The sequence below is a fragment of the Syngnathus floridae genome, chromosome 19 (genome assembly GCF_059516105.1).
Source record: "Syngnathus floridae isolate MCC-2025c chromosome 19, RoL_Sflo_1.0, whole genome shotgun sequence".
Taxonomy (NCBI): Eukaryota; Metazoa; Chordata; class Actinopteri; order Syngnathiformes; family Syngnathidae; genus Syngnathus; species Syngnathus floridae.
Window position 1 is genome coordinate 5003161 of NC_142431.1, and position 17628 is coordinate 5020788.

At 37.1% G+C, this 17628-nt stretch overlaps 1 protein-coding gene across 10 annotated transcripts in view; it reads left to right on the plus strand.

The window, feature by feature from the left end:
- cnih3 (cornichon family AMPA receptor auxiliary protein 3) overlaps positions 1-17628 on the plus strand; it is a 54997-nt gene that overhangs the window by 22479 nt on the left and 14890 nt on the right. For 7 of the 10 annotated variants that reach the window (XR_015854414.1, XR_015854413.1, XR_015854412.1 and 4 more), the window contains exons 2-3: positions 12374-12442; positions 14700-14747. Coding sequence is in view for 4 of the 10 variants with exons in the window: in XM_088362182.1 (XP_088218308.1) it covers positions 12374-12442; positions 14700-14747 (117 nt within the window). In the remaining 6 variants the exon portion in view is untranslated. Of the gene's footprint in view, positions 1-4465; positions 5043-12373; positions 12443-14699; positions 14748-17628 lie in introns of those variants that run through there. The other 3 variants (XR_015854416.1, XR_015854415.1, XM_088362183.1) reach the window with 1 other exon arrangement.

Here is a 17628-nt window from a genome sequence, read left to right on the forward strand (position 1 = left end):
AACGCGAGACAAAGATTGATTGGATTCCTTTCATTAGCCTCACAGAATGTGTACATGCGAGAAGGCAGAACCGCCAACACATTTAATGCCCTCACAGGGGTGGGGAAAATGTTAGGTGTTGACATATGCATGGATTTCTAGCACAAAATCCAAGCCAACATCCTAAATTAAACACTTTTCTAATATGTAGTTTTGCAACTTGTTAACAATGGAAAAAGTATACAAATTTTATCCTTTACAAAAAGCATTTGTTATTGTCATGTGGGTATTCATTTTTCGCAAGATACAGCTCGATTTTACGTGACTTTGTCTATTGCGGTTTTGTCATGGACCCCAATTTTTTTTTGTCCTAAATACATTTCCAAGTAGTATTTTAAATGAACATTATAAAGGCCGTACAAAGCTAAATGCGCATATTCCAACCATGTTGCTGTTATTTATTAATTAATTTATTTATTTATTATTTATACATTGCTCTTATTTATTCATTGTATGCGCCATCTTGTTTTTACTTTTTGTATTGTTTACTTGAATGTTTTGGTTGTCCGTGGAGCAATATAATATATATATAGATATATAGATCTATATCTATATATATAGATATAGATATAGATCTATATATCTATATCTATCTATATCTATCTATATCTATCTATATCTATATCTATATCTATATCTATATATATACGTATATATATAATATGTAGTATGTCTTGTCACCGTGGGATAGTAGGAAACGCAATTTCGATCTCTTTGTGTGTCTTGACGTGAAGAAATTGACAATAAAGCAGACTTTGACTTTGACTTTCATAAACCTTAGTCCATTTAATTCCTGTGACTAATTTAAAGGCGTTTGATAAGAAGTAGTCGATATAGGAAAGCTGCAATTCCTTAGCTGCCCAACAACATGTCTGATGTAAATTAAAGTGACAAAGGACCACGTTGACGGCCTACAAACATGCCTTTCTAAAAAAATAAAATGAAACAAAACAAGACTTTCTATATAACACTCGTAAATCAAGCTTTTGCTGTACCGCAATTGAGGTGTGTATGAATGCAGTCAAGAATGTTTTTCAGTCCCGATAGCTGACTACACCTTTTTTCGTATTTATTTACTCATGCGCCACTTTGCCTTACGCACCAGTGAAGCTGAGGTCCCAGGACGACTGATGTCACACTATTTCTTGTCTATTTCAGTCCCTAAAGATACCCTTGTCATTCACCTTACATTTACTTTATCTTTTAAGATTTGTTTTTTAATTACTTGTATGTGTGTTGTGTGTGTTCATGCATACTTCTGTGTGTAATTGTGTGTTCTTCCTTGACTAATCTGTCTTCATTAGCGGAATGGACCTTGAGTGTCTAACGTCCTTTCTGCCCTTTAGATCAGTAATGAGAATAAACACCCCTGATACACAAAATAATCCATGTCAAAATAAAAAAACACTTGCGGGCCTCATTTTCAAGGAGTTAAAAATAGCAGCAAGCTAATCGGAAAAGTTTGCATGTGATGAGGGAGGGTGTGTAATTAACAATGGAAAAGTGAAGACAAAAAAAAAAACACTTTTTCTGCTTGGTCAAACTTTTGCTGCAAATTAGCTCCCATAAATGAACCAAATTCCCTGCTGTGCCTTTAGGAAGACAATTTGCTAAATTTATTGTTTCCACTGGATACTGATACACATTTACGTCAAGGCCATCTCTTGGAGGGACTATTAAATAGCAAGCCCTCCTCAGGCTCAAAATACCACCATGACTAGTCTCTAAATGTAAGAATAAAAAAGCAACAATGCTTCAATTTTATGGTGGAGTGGGATACTGCTACTTTGTAGAAAAGATTTCTCAGCAGGCAGCCGGTGCATCAGCAATTGTCGCTCTTCCAGGAACCTAATTGAGGTCTCTGTTGTCTGTCACTTTGCGTACAACAGTGCTACAGGAAGTACAGAGAAATTAGGTGCACTTATACAACCATATATTTTATGGTGATGAAATACAGCAAAAGCTCGGAAGGAAGTACAAAGAAATTAGGTGCACTTGTACAATCATATATTTTATGGTAATGAAATACAGCAAAAGCTTGGAAGGATATTGTAGGTCTAATTAGGTAAATCATTAATTTAGGTCGTTGTTGTACAAATGTGGTCAGCAAACTAACAATTTCCTTTCAAATCAGAATTCTGACTTTAAAGTGGGAATTCTCAGTTTAAAGTCAGAATTCTGAGAAAAAAAATCAAAATCCTGTCACCCTCCCCGTTTTTTTTTCTTCACTGGCCTTAATCCTCTTCCGTAGTGATAAATACTATCAGCGTAATTAATTAGTTTTAAAAAAAACTTATTAGTGATTGAACTCACTATTGGGAATAGTCATTTGAGAACTGAAGCATACGATTTATTTAAGCAAGAAATGGCGCTATCTAGTGGCAAAAGAGTAACACACAACAGCCACTCATTCAGAGCATGCGTCAACAATACTCACCCCCAAAAAAATTGGCTAATTGGAATTTTGAGGGGTTAGAGCTCATAACTGCTCAAACTCACCTCAATTTCTTCATGGCATGTTCCAAAATGTTCCTAGGATATGTGTTTGCAGGAAAAATAATTAAAAGTTGTGTCAGGCAGTTGAAACTGTCAAGAATTCTGACACAATGCAGAAAATAGTGTTTATTTTATTGCACATATGGAAGAAAAAAAACACTTGGGACATTGACGGTACAATGATTTGCAAATCTCTTCCAACATACACTACAAAGACAAAATATCGGACGTTAGAACTTTATTTTTTGATTGATGGTAAATCAAGGCTGTGTTCACACCCACACCGCAGCAGAAAGCCTGTTTTTAACCGCGTCAAGATGCTGCATGTGCGAAAATAAATTCGTCCAGCCCATCTCAATTCAGCGTTCGCTTTTATCTTACTGTCCCATACTATTATCCTTGAAGACTCCTGTCAGTATCATTCCACTAATAAATCCACGTCTCTTCTCCAATATGAGAGTATATGCAAAACTGCGTTTAAGAGGATTTTAGCTGCTGTGGAATTAAAAGCAGCATTCTTAATTTAACATCACAGGAAAGCTTGAGTGACAGGCTTAGGACAAAGAGGCTTTGAATTAAGGAAAATGTTTGTCTCTTTTTTTAGTCCAAAGCAAAGAAAGATGTGTTTATATAATACCTTTTATCCAAGTAATTAAATTCCATATATTAATTCTGGTTAATCAAGTTTATTGTTGTTTGACATTTCAAACATTAATTATAACTGGACCTTGCTCATGTCCTTTATGTGTGTAGATAGAACACTAAGCTATACCTCCAGGTCTCCATGGAGATGATGGCTGAGAGCTGGAACATACTTGGAAGTTGCTCAGATTTTTTTGCACATTTTCATACGTTGTTGTTCGCGTAGCCTTTGGTCAACATTTGGTCCTTCTACTTTTATGTTTTGTCTGTCACAACATTATTACCACTACCGCTGGGAAGTCACTATGCAAATACTTTATTGTACTTTTTAGGTGTCTGTACTTTTTATTTATACTATTTACATTTGAAAATGTACTGTAAATCTGTACAGCCTATTCCTTTCTTTCTCATAATTTTCTAATTAATTTCCTCAACCTTCCTGAGTGACAAGAATTACAGAAAAAAAACTAACTTGCATGAGCATGATTCTCAAACATGGCCATTCATAATAGCATGTGATTAATAAAATGCATAGTTGTAATACTTAAATAAATATAGTCAAAGAGAACTACGCTAGTATTAGCACTGGAAACATGACCATGGCTATGTTGGTAGAATGAAAATTGTAATGGAGTTATTTGTTTATGTTTCCATAGACTGCATGGTAGTGCTGTGTGCATTTAGTAAAAAATAAGCAGAATGGATAAATACCATTTCAAATTTAAAAGGTGATTTTGTATATGAATGAACTGAGAAAGAATTGAACTCGTGTGTCAAAGCATCATCCATGGGAACCACATGGAAAAGCCATGTTATACACAATAATAACCCGTAGGGGACGCCAGTCACCAAGATAAATATTTTGTATCCACAGTAGCTTGATCGTGTTTTTCATTTATAACAGTATTTTAGTTAATGTACCATTTTTATCATCAAAATGATATAATGTAGCTAATTAATTCCCTATTTTCTTGTGATGTGTGATCATCTTACCTAAACATTGATCATCATCGACGGCCGTGTCTAATAATGATAATAATGATAATAGTGATAATAATGATAATAATTATAATAATGATACGTATTATGATTACTATAATATTATGAGAATGATAATCATCACATCATCATTATGATGGGAAATTTTCATGCAAATGTAAAATAGAAATGCATCCAAAAGCTTATTGCAATATACCAAAAATAAAATAAAATTTAAAAATAACGTGGTGGAATTCAATGCATTTGCACTGCGCGTGCACAAGACACACGTGCACACGCCCTGGGTGTTGCTCGCATCAATCCACCTGTTCGCGCGTTTGTATATGATGTGCTCCCTTCTCTCCTCTCAAACGAATGGAGCATCCACCAGTTCGCCTCCTCTGGGTGGTTTTGCACACCAAATAAGCCGTCGGCATTTTATTTTGATTGCTTTTTCCACAAACAATGTTTTTCTGAAGACACCAGCCTTGCAGTCAAGACGGCGGACGCAGCGGCTTCTCGTTGCGTGGACTGATTTCGAACCAGTTTGGAATTCTGACTCACAACACCACTGCGTGAAAGACGCAGTGGACGCGCCACTGTGAGGCTTTTCTTTTCTTTTTCCATTTTTATTTCTTTTTCTGCCTTTTATTCCTTGACATGGGCGAAGTCGTGCTACCGGTCCCACCTCGCCTTCTCGTGGCAGTGTGACAACTTTATTGTTCATCATTGCCCTCTTTTTTTTTTTCTCCCCTCTTAATGGGATCGCGCTTTTTCCGGGGAATTACCCGTCGTTTCCTTCCCCAATTATGTTCACTTTTGCTGCCTTCTGCTATATGCTGTCTCTGGTTCTCTGCGTGTCCCTCATCTTCTTCGCAATATGGCATGTAAGTACTTAATTTATTTTTAGATGTGTCTAATATCTTACAATGCGACGCTGCAACATTTTCCTGTCATCTGTGATTTAATTTGAAAAACATTTATCCTAATTTGGGTCTGAATGAATGGTGCACACCTGTATCTGATCTCATTGTCGCATAAATATCACAATTTAGCTTCTAATTTTGCTTTCTTAACACGATCGCAATCCGGTTTAATGCAACATGGTGTAATATCCCATATCAATAAATCAGTAATCTTCCCTGATCTTTTTGGGAGTCCTGCAGTTTTCCCAGCATACGGACACGCACGTAATCAGATCCATCCTCAGATGTTCTACTCGATCATGCAATGCAGAAATATTTGAAAAATAAGACAGGTGGCCTACACCTTTTTCATCGTCGCTAAATATGCATGGATCCGAATTCTAAACAACAAACAGATGCATTTGGAATGGCTGCATAAAGTATGCATGGACTTCAATGTATGGATATGTTTAATAAAAAAGATTATTTTGATCTCCACAGTCTTAATATATGCTAATCGTATAATTGTCATGTCCAACCCTAAGTGGGAAGTGATTCACTTTTATTTGTGTGATTTATTTATTACCTATCTAAACTAGCTAAGATGATTTCGGATTTTGATGGGACTTTTAGGTTGTTGTGAGCAATGCAGCTATGCAGAACTTTATACTTGCATTAAGGCTGCAAAATTCATAGAATTTTAATCATGATCTCAATTGTTGGTGCCATGATTAAATTAACCTGGTAAGGAGCAAAAAATGTTTTTAAAATGTGGGCTCTGCTCTGGGGTCTGGTGGCCATGGGGAACGTTGGGAAAATTTTGGGATTTTCACGAATGGCTGGTCTGTGTTGAGGGACAACAATTGATGATTATCTTTCCTAGCGTCATGTCTAACGTCAGCGATTGCATTTTGGCGCCAGATGACCAATTCAGTTGCCCAAAGATCAGGTAACGACCAATTATGGCATGTTTCCTGGGTTTGGTCATGTGACATTGGTAAACTGAGCCATGACTGGTTGTTACTGAAGCCCTGATCACATGACGTCATTTTCAATCAACAGCAAATAGCTAAATGCATTTTAAAGGTATTAATTGTCCATGAAAAATAATGAAGTTCTGACATTCATTCAGCGATATTTATATCATTCGTTTGATGTAATTATATTTATCGGCGTGTATGCCCGACATGCACGTAATCCACTATTGATTTTGCAGTTTTAATCCATTTTTTTAATCAAAAGTCATTATTATAGCTGGTTATTATCTTAATTAAATGTTATCAGATGATTTCCATTCTAATTGGTAAAATCACAATCCTATTTCCTTGCTGTTCTATAAATAAGTGACAGAAAGCAGACCATCTCCAACAAATGTATATATTATTTTAATTAAACCTACATGTATTATTTGAACGATACAACACATTGTGAAGCTTGCTGTGTTGTGTTTTCTGCTTAAGGCAGCAGAAAGAGTGGTGACGCCTTCTCCACAGATTCCTGACATATAGACACACAGCATAATAAGATCAGGCTGCACACTGAGAGGAAACATAATTAGGTAGAGCCTGTGCGTTGGGAATATGATGCTGTGGAAGCATGCTGCAGAGCCAAGCTTTGCACATTTAAACTAGACACCTGCCGAAAGCTGGTAATGTTGGCTCACTTACTCACTTCTCCTACCAACAGTTTTTTTTTTCGTGTGCTCATATGCATTCAAAGTATTTTGAGTCAATAACTAAGACTTTATTGCCTGCAGGTAAATGCTTGCATTGAAAAACAGTAGGCTTTAGCAAAGCTATAAATTATAACACAATAGACACAATGCAATGAAAAAACTAGTTGGAAAAAATGTTAGAACAAGAGTAAAATGAAATGTGAACTTTGGTGACCCAAAACAAGTCTGTTATTTTTGCGCATGTGCTGGACCCTTTTGGCCCAATTTCACACACTTTACAAAGGCAAGAGCATGCATAATTAATCACTCAAAGAAAAGTGAAAAATGTTAAATTGGAGAGTTGTTAGGATTTTTTTTTTAATTCAGTCTTAAGTGATGAGAGACGTGACACTGTCTAGCACATTCAATTCAGTGGATAAAAATAATCTTAATTACTATACAAGCAAATTAACCAGGTGCTGACCTAGACACTGTTGTGTATTTGCTTTACAAACAAATTCAGTCTGTGGAGACAGATGAGAGGCGTTAAAAGTAAGTCTTTAACAAGCAGGAACACTGCCAGGGAATTTAGTCAGTATATTGCGGCATAGTGTTAAGTGGTTAGCCGATTAGCATCCCAGTGGAGAGGTTCTGGACTTGAATCCGGTCTCCGTGTGCTTTGCATGTTCTGGGAATGATTATGTTACGATCAATGAACATGAAGGAGAAGTCATGTCCTATATTTAGAATATAACTACCGTATTTTCCGGACTATAAGGCGCACCTAAAAACCTAAAATTTTCTCAAAAGCCGACAGTGCGCCTTATAGTCCAGTGCGCCTTATATATGGAGCAAATTCCTTAATTTAAACTGGCCTGAAGCATTGTGTCATGAAATCAATCATAAGTGGCCCGCTGAAGACTATCAATCATGAATCAAAAAGACTATGGATCATTATTTTGTGATTATAATTTGTTGCGGCTGAAGTTGAAATGAAAAAGATAAAATGGAGAATGATTTGGATTAAAAATCTGACATTATGCATTAATGGTGCGTCTTATAGTCCGGTGCGCCTTATATAAGGACAAAATTTTCAAATGGGCCATTAATTGAAGGTGCGCCTTATAGTCCGGAAAATACGGTTATGTGAAATGGGAGTGTGAAAAATCAAAACATGCCTTTCCAGGTTTTACTGTTAAATCATTATGTTAATCAATAATGTTTGAAAGGAGAGCGATGAGCTCTTTGTTGTTTGTTGGAAGTAGAACTTCAATTCCAGATAAATGCCATATATGACCTTTTATACCTGAACTGGTGTTCACTTCATTGCATGCCATTGAGTTGGAACCAATCTGACATTAGTTGCATAAATGTCAACAATGTGTTTTTTCTTCAGGTGTCCATGGTGACAAATCCAAACCATAGAGCAGAGAAAACAAAACATCCCACCCACCTACATGCATAAACAGTCGAATGACCTCTATGTAAGAGAGCGCTTAAGTGACGGAAGCAAGGGACTCCCCGTTCAATCGAAAAAAATTGAACCGAACAATTTGCGGCTGTCTCCCGGAGTAGATGGAGAAGCCAGACAATAACAATACCCAGGAAGACGATGAAAAGCAAAAGTGATGGATAGCTATTTTCACCACAAATATGGTATTAATATCACTAACAGAGTTACAGCCGAGATAATACGATCATTCATGATTGATCCCCGGAGAGGAATTTCAGCTGTCCTGGTTAAAGCGGCACAAAAGATTGTTAAAAAAATATATTAATACAATACAAGACGCAGTAATTGGAAGACTGTCTGTTCATTGCACAAGAAACAAGACCAGTTGCCCATAGGGGAGCTCATAGGAATGATTATGAAGCCATTGTAATTAACATACAAGGTGAACTGCAACCTCCCTTGAGCTCTAATGCTCAACGCTTCGCTAGGCCAACTTCACTTGAGTAATTTCTTTCCCATGTAGAACCAGTCTCTAATGTCCTCCATGTATCATTAAAGCCGGAAGTGTGCCAAATGATCTTCTGGAACACCTCGGAGAGATTGGGGAAGTCCTCTGGTGCAGACATGATATACAGACTGTCTAGCCAGTGTTGCGCAAAGCACATTGGGAGAATAACTCTTTCTGTCAGCAAAAGGCCACAACTTATTGGGTCCATGTGTGCAGCACATCACATTTCATTCAATCCAAATTTCCATCCCTGTATTATATAAAAACTGAACACTATTGCTCTGTATTTGCCAGATCTTGCTTTGGGTCCATCTCAATTTTGCTGATATGGGCAGAATTTCTTAACTGTGTTTAACTTCTAATTATAGGGCAAATGCTGTCTCCCCTTTTTTTTGTATTGGAATAACAGATAAATTTTGTAAAACCCAACAAAACAATGTTTGTGACGTTGCAAACCACATTTTGCTGTGCATGAAGCAGAGACGATTGCTTGGCTTGGCTTAAATGTTGAGGAAGAGGTCACACTTCTCAGAAGATATCATGTCTCTTAACCAAATGACCCAAGTCGAGCAACAAAACAGAACTGAGCCAAAGACACAAATATCAAAAGCGAGAGTGGAAACAATTTAAAGTTCAAAAGCGATAGAAGAGCAAAACAATGCTTAAAGGTATCGTATTTTCCGCACTATAAGGCGCAAAGGATTATAAGGCACACCTTCAATGAATGGCCCATTTTAAAACTTTGTCCATATATTAGGCGTACCGGATTATAAGGCGCACCTTCAGTGAATGGCCCATTTTAAAATTTGGTCCATATATAAATCCATATATTTGGACACGCCTGCTGTAGTGGCTCAATATTGGTCCATATATAAGGCGCACCTGATTATAAGGCACACTGTCGGCTTTTGAGAAAATAGGAGGTTTTTAGGTGTGCCTTATAGTGCGTAAAATACGGTAGTTTGTCATTGTCATGGGATCCTCTAATTTCCAAGGATTGTTTCTCTGATCATGAATGCTGGTAACATCTAGAATGCAAAACTGGCCGAGTCAAGCTACAGTAGACTGGGGCTGACAAGAACACAGGAGATAAAAGAGCTGAAGGATATGAGGCCAACATAACCTTTAGCTATCACCTCTGGAATGATGCATAGGCAAAGGAAGAGAAGCCATTGAGACTACAAAGTTTGCTCACTAGGGCGTATCTGGCTTCATGATAGATAAGGGGAGCAGAATTTAAAATGATCAAATGTAAACAAAAGATCAAACTGATTGAGAGGGAGAGTTTCAGACAGCTATTGAAGAACCTGTAACGTTGAATCTAATAGTAATGGACATGACAGTTCTTTTGAGTGTACTGAATCATTAGAATCAGATGACTTAAAAGACGAGTCAAAGGAGTCATTCACCGAATCATTAATCCCCCTTCAGAATATAAAAAAAAAATCTCTTCATGGAGACGTCGTCGGCGTCCTTGGTGAATGATGAACCAATTATTCACTTCCTGAACTCGCCAATGAGAACAGAACGAATGTATGAATTTAGAAGATATTTTAATGCGACAATCTTTTTTTTTTTTTATGCTGGGGAAGCCCTGGCATGGAAAACAGATTGCCTCTTATGAAAGATGAAAAATAATTGAGACAGCAGTACATCAGTGCAGACCGGCAACAGAAAAGAAAATAGTTGCGGTTAGTGCACTCAGTCTGCACCGTCTTCATCTGGATTATTCATGTCTTTATATCATTAATGAAATAAAGATGAAGTATAATTGATTATTTTCTTCATAATGTCCTACTTACATTTTTTTGCCTTTATTTCATTCGCTACTAGTAGCAGGGATAATTATCTGTCTGTCTGTCTGTCTGCAATGCACCACATTATACAAGCGGAGGAACCATGTTTATAAATTACACAAGAAGAAACACTGAACTAAAGACAAGTGTTGATAGATCTTTCCTCACACGCATGGTGGGAGTTTCCGCCATGTGCACTGAGCTGAAACGTGTGGATGAGTGAGACATCAAATGGGAAGAAATTCATTGGTGCTACAATTGATTGTAATCTCCATGAAGCAAACAGTCAACAGAGTTTTTGGCACTAAGAAATGCAGGTTAATGGAGGTTTGGCGGAAAACTGGCTTGGCTCAGCATTGATCCACGTGTTCATTAACCCCCACTGGCTCCTCATCCATCATCCTGACTGCACGGTTTCTATTGTTTCATTGCACAATGCACATGCTGGAGGATTATTTGGCAGTTCCTTATCCTTCTTTCATTTTTCACTTCTTTTTTTTTTAGCAAACACTCAAGGACGGTTGCAGGAGACAAACTTAGTCATTCATCAAAAAGTACAAAGAAAAATCTTGTTTTTCTTATTTTTGGTTTTTCGTCTCTAATTCATTGCGATGGAAAGTTAGACTGAGTTGGTAATCCCACAGTTGAATGAACGTGAGAAGAGGGGCTGCGCCGTTGAGGGAGTGATCACAATCAATTTTAATTATGGCCATTCTTTTGACTGTGGCGTGCTTGTGGTGCACTAGATTTTGTCCCTATGTGGGCACCCCAAACGGCATGATTTTAAAATTATATTTTTATTTATTGAGGAATGATAAATCGTGTTAGACGATCTGTCTACCGTGCTTCAGCCACGTTTTTTTAAATCAACTTTCTCCCATCAAATTGTCACTCAGGCTGGCACATCTCTTAGACACTCCTTCCCTAAATATTCAGAAAAGCAACTCAAGCTATAATATAAAATATTTCAATAATTCATATAGCGTATATACTATTTATTAGATCTGTCTGTAGATTAATTTTCACTAAACAGATTACAAAAAACTTTAATTTAATAAAATATGTATTTTTATATCTTACATATGCTTCCAATTTTCCCATCATGCCTCACAGAAAGCCTGACAGCAGCATACAGAAAGCTCATCGGAGATGTCTGTGAGGAAACGATTAGTTTCATTTGATTTCCTCCGAGTGGAGTAAAGGGTTAACCGTGCCAACGCTGTTTATCAACATCAGGGAAACTGGCTTCTCCAGCTGTCTCCCTCTGCCAAGGTGTTCTGCACAGATACAGGCCCTGTAGGAAACATGAAAGTGATTAAAGCAAAAGCCAACTCACGGTTTATGCATTACCTTTGACCTCTGGGAAGTCTGCGGCAATGATTTTGATATTCCTTCCGAAGTCCGAGGATTAGTTGTCACATGGGAAGAAAAAATATTTTGTTTTCTGAGCACTTCCTGTTTAAAAATTTAAATTACTGTATTTTCAGTGGGTAATTTGAAACAAATAAAATAATCTCCCTTAATTTTTACAATGTGGTTGATCCGCAATCTCATCAGGCATGAGGATAGTCAAGGGGGAGCTAACACTAACAGAGGGGCAATGAACCAGAATCGTGCTTGGGATCCACTGGGTAATAACGTATAAAAAGCTGCCTGTCAGTTCTGGAGTCAAGGGAAATAATCAGGATCAGAGCAAACCTCTGCTGTGTCTTTGAAGGTAAGACATTGATGTGAAAAAAAATATAAAAGGCGCTTCTGTTTCTGCGCATGTTGTGTGATTTTTTTTTTTTCCCCCCATCAGGTGTGCACATACCGACACTGATATGTTTTCGGATTCCTAAACCGCATTATGATCACTATATCATAATCAATCATAATGTTTTGGTTTTTTTTGATTTTCAGATAACAGCTTTCGATGAGCTCCAGGCGGACTTTAAGGTGCCCATCGATCAAGGCAATCCACTCCATGCGGTAGGTCTGCTCTTTTTTTTTTTTTTTTATAAATATATTGTTCTTGTGTAGCCACAATTACCAGAACTACATTATCAGCTTGACTTTGTGACGTTTTTTAAAATATTAACGTTCCTGGTTGGCTAATGGTGATATTCCAAATGTGCAGGCCTGTTTCAAAATAAATGCTTACATGTTAGAAAACATTTCCATCATCTTCTTAAAACAACTTTTGAAGCCTATATGAGTATTTATATTTTTAGTGATGTAATTGTTGCCTAAAATAACACCTATTTCAATCATTTGCATTTCAACCATTTTGTCAGTGTCACTCAAGCTGTAACGTTTGACTGCCACCTATTCCATGACTATAATTTAATAATTTCAAAAGCTTAATCATTAGATTCAAGCCATGAGCCAATCATGAAAATGTAAAGCTCAAAACATGCAAACAGAGCACGTTAAATTCTTCTTAGCTTGCAACAGTTCATAAATCAATATTTAATGGTTTATTTTTTTCAAGAAGACTGCTAGCAGAGCCCAATTTGTCAGAACTTCCTTCCCTACCAGAAAAAAAAGACACTTCATTTTCTAAGAGCCACCGGGTTCTATCACTGGGTATTGGCGGTGAGCTCATGGGAAATGGAATTCCTGCAATAAACGAGATTGGGTGAATTAATTTCAATGCTGGTTTCCATAGCAACTCACTACTAACCATTTCAGTTTTATCATAATTGTGTTATGTAAAGTGAGTGCTCTGCATAATTTGCCACTATTGCCTCACTATATTTATGGATACCTTTTACGTTCGTGCTAGCGTAGCATAATATGTTCAATAACTTCTCATCTTTGGTATTTGTTAGCATGTCATTCATGCACAAGGCGCTCTGAAATAAATTTAAATGACTGTTGTTTATTTTTGCGTCTCTTGCTCATGTCACCAAGCACAAGTTACTTTTGCACCAAATTTACCTCCAATGCCTTCAGTCTAATTGCCTGCTAATTAGTAGGTAGTGTAGCTTGTTGCTAGTTTGATTGTTGCTATTGTTATTAGTACTACCGAATTTTACAATAGACTTTGATTACTGTTGGTATAATAATATTAAAAATACCGTATTTTCCGCACTATAAGGCGCACCTAAAAACCTCAAATTTTCTCAAAAGCCGACAGTGCGCCTTATAATCCGGTGCACCTTATATATGGACCAATATTGAGCCACTACAGCAGGCGTGTCCAAATATATGAATTTATACATGGACAAAGTTTTAAAATGGGCCATTCATTGAAGGTGCGCCTTATAATCCGGTGCGCCTTATAGTGCGGAAATACGGTAATGTGATTGTGGTGAATCAGGTCATCTTCAGGACAGAGGAAACGCATACTAAAAGGATCAGCCATTATTTTTTTCCACACTGTTCCTCTGTGAATTTTTTGTTCAGTTATGCCACCAGTACATTAAACATCAGAGGCAAACTTTCTTTTCCCTGAAATGACTTTTTCTTGTACTCTGAAACACTTAAAATAATGAAAAAGCAGCAAGATACATTTCATGCTCTTTTTTTTTTTTTTTCAATCCAACATCTTTGGTAACTCTGAAATGAGGTAGGGTCCCATGTGACATTTTGGGATAAATGAGAGAGAGAGTTTAAGACGCGATTGTCTTGTAGACACACAATGTTTGGAAATGGAAAATGTTTATAATTCATAATAACAGCATCCAATCATTTCCAATCAAATTAATAAAAAAAAAACATTAAATACACACAGATGGGGAATGAATTAGGGGCGTCTCAGAATCTGTACATATATTGATATATACATAAATAGATAAAGTAATATTTTCTTATATGAAACTTCATTACCGGTAACTCGCATTTCTGACAGCAGTCAGCTGGCAAGAAATAAAAACCAAGTCACCAAGTAACTACAGTTATTCTGACACTGATAGAAATACTTCATAAATAGAAGCCAAAGTTATACACAACATATTCTTTAGAACTTGGAAAACCCAGAATGTGATGCTATGGGAGTTTATTTAATATTTGATGATGACGTTAAAAGCTTAAGTGAAATAGTGGCTGCTCCAGTCAGCACTTTGGCGAGTGCTGATTTGTGCTTCAGAGGCTTTTTACACATTATTACACAAGCTAATATATCGTTAATACATTCACAGAATGTTTTTCTTAAATCTGTCTGCCTATGACTTGATCAAATCCATGGTGTCTACTTTTTGTCACCCAAAAATTCAATTATTTTTTTTTATACTTAATCTCACAGAGGGAGAGACTGCGAAACATTGAAAGGATCTGCAACCTGCTGAGGAAGGTGAGCAGCTTACAGCCTACCTATTTGTTTTCATTATTTTTTATGATTAATAATATTTGTTGTTTTTATAATTTGGTAATTTGGAGTCAGTCGTGGAGCGGTTTATAATAACACACTGATGCCTCCTGTGTCTTCTTGCTTCATGTTGGGGTGGTAATAAGGCAATACAAATTGAAAGGTGATATGCCCTGCAGAGCTATTGAGTGTGTGGGTGTGTGTGTTTGTGTGTGTCTGTTGACACTTTGCCTTGAGGATGCAGTTTGATGATGAGGCCTCCTCCGTCCTCACAGTTTTAACGTGACATTATTCTCTCTGATGATCTGAAACGGTCTCTGGATCCATTTATCCATCCATCGAGTTATGTTCAATTACAGTGTTTTCCCCAAGTATGATCAGAAAAAAAAAATCACAGCAGAAATTAATGAGTCGGTGTAAATTGTGAGCACTGTAGAGAAGAAAATCTGAAAATCTGAAATACAGTAAAGCGTGCATAATTACGACGCAGAGTGCAGGATCAGGTTAGCAGCAGATTGGGAGCAGTGGGAGGAAACATGAGAATGAAGGCTTATGGACTTTGTGGGCACTGGGGAGTGATAGGACATCATCTTTCTTAATATTGTTGTTTTTCTTTCTGATTTTGTTGATGTAGAATTATTATGAATCGCATAATATTAAAAATGAATGATTCAAGTCAAATTTATTTATATAGCCCTAAATCACAAACAAGTCTCAAAGGGCTTCACATATACAAAAAAAAAGATAATTATTCTCAAACATGATAGATAATGTAACTATTAATATCCTTCAAGCAATATTTTAGCTAATTTTTACAAATAATATTATGAATAAGTTTGAAACTGGAGACGAGTAAAATCTTTTCAATGGTAATAAAAATTGCTGTATTTTTTTAAAAGTGAAGACAATTTGTAACTTTAGTATTGACAGATGAAGTTGATGCACAATTTGTCTTCGGGGTGCCACATAAAATGATTTGGCGGGCCGTATCTGGCCCCAGGGCCTTGACTTTGACAGTATAATAATGAAAATAAGGATAAGCATCTACAGGCTACCAAAAGAACCAAGGCGCCAGTCTTACGGTTCAACTGGCACCAAATGAACCGTTTTCCCGAGTCCTTGACAAAACAACAAAAAAGACACTTTCATCGCAGGGGAGACTTAAATGTCTCACATATGCAAAGTTTCCCCCAATGCATGAGGTGACTGAAGTGCCCTCAAGTGACTATTTTCCTATTCCCGCATTAAACAGAGAGTTCACAGAGTATGTTTTTATTCTGTTTCGTGGATGCCTGCGGCTGTGAAACAGGAGGTTGCCGCCTGTTTCCCCCCTCCTCTTTTATCCAGAGCTCATCTTCCCACTTGTGAACTATTCAGCTCACTCCAACTGGCACAATCACAGCATGGTGGTCCTGATTGGTTTGGGTAAAAGCTTTGGCTAATGTTTTTTTTTTTCATGCTGGCAAACTCACAGTTCCATTTAAAAACGAGCAGAAATTAGAACGTGCCATTTTTTGGCTTCCCCGATAGTGAGTGGAGTTTTTTTTTTTTTGTAAAGCAGCAGGGGTTTGGACGACAGCATTTAGATGTTGAGCTCTTTTGGTATAAATGTGAATGTTATTCAGCAATGAGCCGGCACGTTGTCACAGCAACTGGACTCATTAAAACTCGTATTTTTAGTTTACTTGCTTTTTTTCCACTTTTCTAGTTTAATGCACTCTCTGGTTCTTAGATGATCAAACCAGTGGATTTCATAAAATAGATGATGCGTTGTCCTGGTTAGAGACCCAATCCCCAATCAATGTGCCCCGCAAGTAGATGGTTGTTAGAATCAGCTCCAACATGTATCGATTCACCAAGATCAAAAAGTCAGACAAGTCCAACCAGGGGGAAAGGCATGACCGCTTCAGAAAAGGCTTCAATGCTGATGTTACGAAAACCCCGCTGGTGGTTGAGATACTGCTGACCCTTAGAATCAATCAATCCACACAGTCATACTTTTGACTGCACTGTGCTAGAAGGTCGAAGTCTGCAGGGATGCTTTCTGTCTGAACAAAGCCCCCTTGGGTGCTTTGTTGCAGGGATGAAATAACTAATTAAAGAAAGTGGGTTATTTAAAAGATAATTACAATGATTGAATCTGACCTTGAACAAGAGTAAAATGTTAATATAAACACTTTGAGTTTAAGTAAAAGCCAAACCGAATAAATTTTTTATTTGATAATTGATCCACAAAAATCACTCTAACCTGCTTTCAGGTATTTCTATTGATATTTAAAATTTGGTGCAGAGTGTACCCTGACTCGTACCCAAAGTTAGAAGTTATAAAGCCAAGTAATAAATAACTTGGACAAGTAAAATGAAAGATCAAATAAAACAAATGGATATAATCACTCATAGGAAATTCCATATTTCTATTAAGACAACAAAAGTGATTCCCAGTGTAGCTTATAAAATCACGATGTGTGAGTGAATGAGATCCCTCATGTGGGAACGGTGTAAATCAGTCATTCCGAATAATGAGCTTATGCGCAAACCACAGCGCTACGTTGCTCCCACGCAGTGTTAAGCAGGCAGGAAGTCCTCAGACGTGGAGAACACTATGGAGGAATAGTGTCAAGATTGGAGAAAGGGAAGAGAAAGCACCAGGCAGCAAAGAGGATAATAATAATAGGAGAGGCGAAATGGGGGAAGGGAACCCCGTCTTTGATAAGAAAATAGCTGCCACTAGGAGATGTGTAAGAAATGAATATTAATAATGCCATGACTCATGCTAGAGACAGCATACATTTACAGGATTACCACTGTTTCTCTGAAATATAATTATAATTAATTAATAATTAATTCTACACACACACACACACAC